General features: G+C 45.6%; 1 protein-coding gene across 1 annotated transcript in view; it reads left to right on the forward strand.

The window, feature by feature from the left end:
• Positions 1–6,932, forward strand: part of CDHR2 (cadherin related family member 2) — a 115,750-nt gene that overhangs the window by 69,348 nt on the left and 39,470 nt on the right. The window contains exons 6-12 of the mRNA XM_007952978.1: positions 1,491–1,580; positions 3,633–3,722; positions 4,377–4,502; positions 4,585–4,731; positions 4,817–4,892; positions 4,979–5,094; positions 5,199–5,432. Of these exons, the coding sequence (XP_007951169.1) occupies positions 1,491–1,580; positions 3,633–3,722; positions 4,377–4,502; positions 4,585–4,731; positions 4,817–4,892; positions 4,979–5,094; positions 5,199–5,432 (879 nt within the window). The remainder of the gene's footprint in view (positions 1–1,490; positions 1,581–3,632; positions 3,723–4,376; positions 4,503–4,584; positions 4,732–4,816; positions 4,893–4,978; positions 5,095–5,198; positions 5,433–6,932) is intronic.

A 6,932-nucleotide genomic window follows, 5' to 3' on the forward strand; every position in this document is an offset into this window, starting at 1 on the left:
TGGGCTTCAGCTCTGCCTCTTGCTCCTGGCCCACTGAAGCTAGAGGCATCTCTTCACTCAGGCAGCTACTGGCTGCTGAGGCTAACAAGCTCAAGGTCAACAAAATGGCCCAGTCCCAATGTTACCAAACCACACGGCAGGTCATTAATTCAAGTCCATTTTAAGTCTCAAGGTCGGCAGAGCATGGCAGGCTGCTGAACAACAACATGGTCCAAGTGTGCCATAAACTAGAGACCATTCCCCAAGCCTTCTCCTTATATACAGGAAGCAGACCACACCCCTAAGGCAGCTACTCAGCTGCTCATAGTACATTTCACCATGGAGTTGATTACCAGTCTCATCAAGGGGAATGCTACAACCAGCTGCCCAGGCATTCAACCAGGCCCAGCCAAGTTGACACACACTGAACTACCCCAGTAGGCTGTTGCCCAGTCTTCCTTCCATGGAGTGGTTAGTGGATTTGAACCACCAACTTTCTGGTTAGCAGTCAAATGCATTAGGCACTACGCCACCAGAGCTCCTCTTAACTACCATAACAACTGATTAAACAATGCCTAGTGAACATCAGGGAAGCTCTGGTCATAACATAACAACAACAACAACAGTGTTATGTGCTCTGCTTGGCACATAACAACAACAACAAACAGTGGACAGCAGTGCTGTGAATTTATGGTCATATACATTAATCAGGGTCAGGAAAATGTTAAACCTTTCTTTGCTGTATTTTATTATAGAAATAGCATATAATTCTTTGTACCCTCACTGCCGTCAAATTGAATCCAACTCGTAGCGACCCTTCCTTGGGTTTCTGAAGGGGTATCACTATAGAGGTAGATTGCCCAAACTTTCTTCCGAGGAGTGGCTGGTGGGTTTCAACCACCAGACTTCTGGTTAGCAGTCAAATGCCTTAGGCACTATGCCATCAGAGCTCCCATAATTCTTTGTAAGAAATATATATTAAATAAGATGTCTTTAGACAGAGATACACACAAAACAAGGTATGTGTTGATCAGTTGAAAATATTGTGACCAGAAGCTCACAGGAGCCTAACCCTGTATTTCTCCTGGAGCAATGGCTCAGTACTTTCTAATTCAGTGTTCATAGTGACTCTTTAAAATAGAACCACTGTGAATAATGACCATCTACTATATATAAAGGAGCTCTGGTAGCATAGTGGCTAAGGCACTTGACTGCTAACCAGAAGGCTGGTGGTTCAAATCCACCAGCCACTCTTCGGAAGGAAAATGGGGCAATCTATTTCTGTAGTGATACTGCCTCGGAAACCCAAGGAGGGGTTGCTATGAGTCGGGTTCGACTCGACGGCACATAACAACAACACAACAACTATATATAAAATACAAAGTTACCCAAAACAGTCCCCAATTTTCCTCTTGAGTTGCTATACCAACTTGCACTCTGCCCAGACTCTCCCACTCAATTTTGCCAATAACTCACATTTTCCAGACTCACCTGAACTTTCTCACCGGCAGGTGCAAAAGAACATGCAGGTGATCGTGGAGGACAGAAATGACAATGCCCCTGTCTTCCAGAACATCATTTTCTCCATCAGTATCAGTGAGGTAACATATGTGTTAAAGGTGGGTGTGTGTGGAGGGGCATCCCAGAAGCAATTCTCAGAGTGAGAAGTACAAGAGACAGCCCTCAGGGGATCCTGGATCAGAAAAAACACCTTCTAAGAAGGGATAGCTGCAGGAACCAAATCCAGGGAGAGGTGCCTAACAACAGTTTTTACAACGGTATTTGATGATCAATCAGACTGGATTGGAATTCTTTCAGTTATGAAAGAAATAAAAGAATTTATATTCTCATATATTGGAAAAAAATAGAGCTATTCTAAAATTAGAGACTTCGGCATGGCTGGACCCAGGTGCTCAAACCACATCATCAAGAAGAGGTTTCTCTCCACCTCTCAGCTTTGCTTCTTGCATTGCATCTAAACTCAGAGTGGATAAGGGGAAGTTCTCCCACATGGTGTTTAAACGTTCCCCAGAGGGTCTGGATTTATATCTCATCAGCTGTACTACTTCAAAAGAGAGAGACTGTCTCTTGGCTCAGTGGTTCAGCCTCAGGGCTAACTCTCAATGGTCCATTTTGGGTCACAGGCCCATCGTTGGACCAATAAGAGGGTATGGAATGCTCTGATTGCCTAAGTCCACATCACAGGTCTTCCCCTATAGGAAGGAGGGGCAGACCCATTTGACTTTCATGGAGGGAGTAGGAAAGGTTCCCCAAAGATTGCTACACAGCAAGCACAACATACCACTCTTGAATTGTCATTGCTGGGGAGGACTTGCAAGGTGTGGAGCCTCACACTAGGCCAAAGATGAGGTTGGCAAGCTTCAGTCATTCCACAGATTCTGATGTAACATCTAACCAGGCACTGTCCTAGGTGCTGTGACTATATGGAGAACAAGACAGACCTGGCTACTACCTTCAGTAGCTCATGTTCTAATGAAGAGCAGATAATAATAAAACATAGAATAAACAGGATTGTTTCAGATGGTGTTGAATTCTATGAAGAACATAAAATGAAGTAAAAGGAAGTTACTGGAGTGGGGGCTACTTTAGGTTGCATGGTCGGGAAAGGCTTATCTGAGCAGAGACCTGAATAGCAAGAAGGGACCAGCCATGGGAAGCTCCAGGGAAAGATGTTCTGGGCAGGGAAATGGCAAGTGCAAAGGTCCTAAGATGGGAATGAGCTTGGGGTATTCTAGGCATAGCACAGAGATCAGTGTGGCTGGATGGTACAGAGTACAGAGAAGGTGAGTTCAGAGAGGTGGACAGAGGCTTGATGTCAGAGAGGCCTTGGAAGCAATATGAGTCATATTCCAGGAATAATGAAAAACTAATGGAAGATGTTAAGCATAAGAGTGATACAATCTACAGGGAGACAGCTCAGGGGGCAGGAGTGTATGGGAGGGAAGGACACAGGGAAGAGGTGGCTATAGGGAGGAAGTGGGAAGAGAGTTGTTGCACTGTGGGAAATTGCAGTCAATGACATGAGTAAAGTATATGTGAACTGCTGTATGGAAAGTGAATTTGCTCTGTAAATCTTCACCCAAATCAAAATAAAAAAATAAAAAATAAAAAAAAAAAAAGAGTGATGTGATCTGATTAAAGATTTTTAAAAATCTCTCTGGACATGGAGTGGGAGTAGTGAGTAGTGAGGTTACTGCAGGAGTCATAGGGCCAGGTTCTAGGGGCAAAGGTCTCCCTAGAAAACCTTCCAGCTCCGCAGGGTGCTGTTCTAAACCAAATGTCATTGGTGATAGAGAGACAAGAAGAGTGTTTGAACAGGGAAGTGCCACAGTCAGGCTAGGTTTGGTTGGAATTATCTCTTATCTGGGTCCTGAGGGGCTTGCAACACAGAAGCCAGGTCAGGTGGGTGGTGAGACTGTGTAGGGAGAGAAGATGGAATCCTGCTCCCCTCACAGCTGCCTCCAGAGGCCTCATCCAAGCAGGGGGGAAAGGGGTCACCTGTGCTTCTGATGCTATAAGGTGCTATTACTACCACTGTGGTACAGCTGAAGAAACAGGCTCTGGGCAGGGGAGTGATATAGTAGGGAATTGAGATGGATTTGGATTCACTAGTGACAAGTCCCTTCTTTCAGACACTGCCGGTCGGCTCTGTGGTGACCACTGTGCTAGCTGAAGACAAAGACATTGGATCTGGGGGCTTGGTGGTATACTTCATAGAGAAGGTGAGTGTGGAAATGTGAGAGAGAAGGTATTGGGGAGTGAGAGTGGGTAAGGGGGTGAACTGACTGCTCCTAGTGGCCACCAGGGGGCAGCATCTCCCCAGGCAGATACATGGCCCTTGAGAGTTGGGGTGAGAATAGCAGCTCTATGGTGGCCCAGCCCTTGTCCCAAAGCCTTTTTTTGACCCCATCTTAGTCTCACTTTCCTAAGGAGGTTGCCCTCTGAACCAGACTCTTCTTGCCTGAGCACTGTCTAGCATCACACCACCAAGTAGCAGAAACACTTCAGCTTCACAAAAGAGGAAATTGAAGCTCAGAGAGGTTCAGGGTCTTGGCCAAAGTCACACAGACAATAAGGGATGTATGAACCCAGTTCTCATGATGACAAATTTGCTAGTTATAGCTCTCATTTCTTGAACACCAACTATCACATGTACATGCCTGGTATGTATGTTGTCTCAGTGAATACTCCTTTCAACTAATTGAGGTAATATCCTGAGCCTAACTTCCCAGAGGCTCAGAGAGGTTGTACATGACTTGGTTAAGGTCATACAGCTGGTCAGTGACAGCAGGGATTCAAATTATGGTCTTGCAGAGCTGGAGTTCTCAGAGGCAGGCAGGCCCATGGGAGCCTGACTTGAATATCCTCTGCCCCAGGTCATACCTGACACTCCAGACAACCAGGACCTCTTCTCAATGTTGGTCAATGGCTCCATTGTGCTCAATGGCAGCCTTAGCTACAACAACAAGAGTGCCTTCTATCAGCTGGAGCTGAAGGCTTGTGTGAGTAGGGTGGTTGCAGGAGGGATTGGAGGGGCATCAGGACCTGTGGCCCTGAGTAACAGAAGGCTATGTCTTCCCTCAGGACTCAGGTGGCATATACAAGGACAATTTCACCATTCAGTGCTCCCCATCTGTCTTCTTGTCCATCTCAGTGATTGACCAGCCAGACCTGGATCCCCAGTTTGTCAGGGAGTTTTACTTGGTCTCTGTGTCTGAGAATGAACCCAAAGTATGCAAGGGGACTTGGAGGGATCTGGACTGGGATGGTGGGATGCAGGAGAAAGGGTCTGGGTCCTGACCATGCCTCCTTCCAGGGAACCTCTGTGCTGAAGGTGGAAGCTGTAGACAGAGACAAAGGTGTCAGTGATGCTGTGACCTACAGCATCTCCAGTAAGAATGGGGTGCTGGGGCAAGGGACAGGGTGGGAGCTCTGTCAGAGCCACTGGAGACAGCTGCTTTGCCTGCCTCCTCACCAGACTCCACAAGGCCTGGCTGGTTTGACATTGAGGCAGATGGGGTCATCATAGTCAATGGTTTCCTAGACCGTGAACAGCTACTGGAGGAGGATGAGGAGGTGCAGGTGCAGGTCACGGTAAGTAAGGGCTCCACAGCCCCAGCTGGACCACTTCTTCCTAACTTCTGATTTTTGACCTCAGCTCTCCATAAACACTGGTTCTTTCTGCCCTCTGCCCTCAGGCTACTGAGAAAAACCTTAACATCTATGGGCAGGAAGCCAAAGTGAACATATGGGTCACACTGAGGGTGACAGACGTCAATGATCACAAACCTGAGTTTTACAACTGCACCCTCCCGGACTGCACCTTCACACCCCAAGAAGCCCAAATCAACTTCACTGGCTCCGTGTATGAACATGCCTCAGCCCGCATTCCCATTGACAACCTCACTCTGGTGGCCTACGACCCAGACAAGGCAGGCATGGGAAGGTGTGGGTGGGGAATGACAGTGGGCAGTGGCTGGAGTGGGATGGAATGGAGATGGCTGAGGAGTGGAAGGTGGTTGATAGAGAACACTAGAGTGTGACACAAGAAGGGAGCATGGGGTATGTAAAGATATCTGAGGTGGATACAGAATGATGATGGTGCAGATTAGTGACCAGAGGTAGAAAATGAGAGTTGTTGGGTGACCATAGAAATATGGGTGATGTGGAGTTGGTGGGCAGTATTATGTGTGGGATAATACAAGTTGATGTTGAATAGAGGAAGTATGAAGCAGAGATTGGGATTGGACAGCGGCTAATGTTGAGTGAAATATAATTTTTACCAGCAGAGGATGGTAATGACTGGTTGGTGAGGATGAGTAGTGTTAGTTGGTCAGTGATTTGGGGTAATATTGAACATTGGGGATGTTGTGCAGTGTTGTGTACAGTGTGGTTTGAGTGAACATTAAGTTGGAGGGTACTCTTAAATGGAGGTTGATATTGAATGGTGGGTAATTTGGGTTGTATTGAATGATAAATAACTATGGATAGTGCTTGGTATTATTAGATGATATTGAGTTAATACAAAATATTGTGGAAGATGATATCAAGGTTGGTGGGTGGTGTTGAGTTGGAGATTGGGATGAGTGGAGGGTGACATTGAGATCACGATTAGTGTTGAGTGTAGGGTAGTGTTGGGTGGTGTTGAGTTGGTAGTTGGTGTTGAGTGGAGGGTAGTATTGGGTGTTGGAAGATTGGAAGGTATTGTTGAGTTGGTGATGGTCATCTGAGGTGCCTCTGGGTGGGTTCAAACTGCCAACATTTTGGCTAGTAGTCAAGTACATAACTGTTTGTGCCACTCAGGGACTCCTAGAAAATGTTGACTGGAGAATGTTGTATATATTTTCACCACAATTAAAAAAAAAAAAAACACCCCAACCCATCAGCTTCTTCACAACCTTCAAAAAGCTGTGGAGCACTTCTACTCTGCACACATGCGGTGGCCATGAATTGGAATAGACTCGGTGGCAGCTAACAACACAACATATTTCAGTGACATTGATTACATTCTTCATGTAGTGCAACCATTCTTGCTATCCTTTTCCAAATCATGCTACCACTATTAACATAAATTCAATGCTCTCTAAGCAAAAACTCATTTTCCTCACTCTCTTCTCCTCCTGGTACCACTCATAATCTTTGGTTTCAATATATTTGCCTATTTCATATGAGTGAGATCATATAATATTTGCCCTTTTGCAACTTATTTCACTCAGCATAATGTTTTCAAAGTTAATTCATACTGTGGCATGTGTTGAAACTTCATTTCTCTTTATGGCTAAGGACTATTCCATTGTATGTATATACCACATTTTGTTTATCCATTCATCTGTTGATGGACATTTTAGCTGTTTGTACCTTTTCCCTTGTTCCATTCAAACGATAGCCTCCTGGTCAAGGTACAGGTTCCTTATGAATATAATCAAGTCTTC

Source organism: Orycteropus afer, unplaced genomic scaffold (assembly GCF_000298275.1).
Source record: "Orycteropus afer afer isolate SDZICR_OR568_19922 unplaced genomic scaffold, OryAfe1.0 scaffold00366, whole genome shotgun sequence".
Classification (NCBI taxonomy): domain Eukaryota; kingdom Metazoa; phylum Chordata; class Mammalia; order Tubulidentata; family Orycteropodidae; genus Orycteropus; species Orycteropus afer.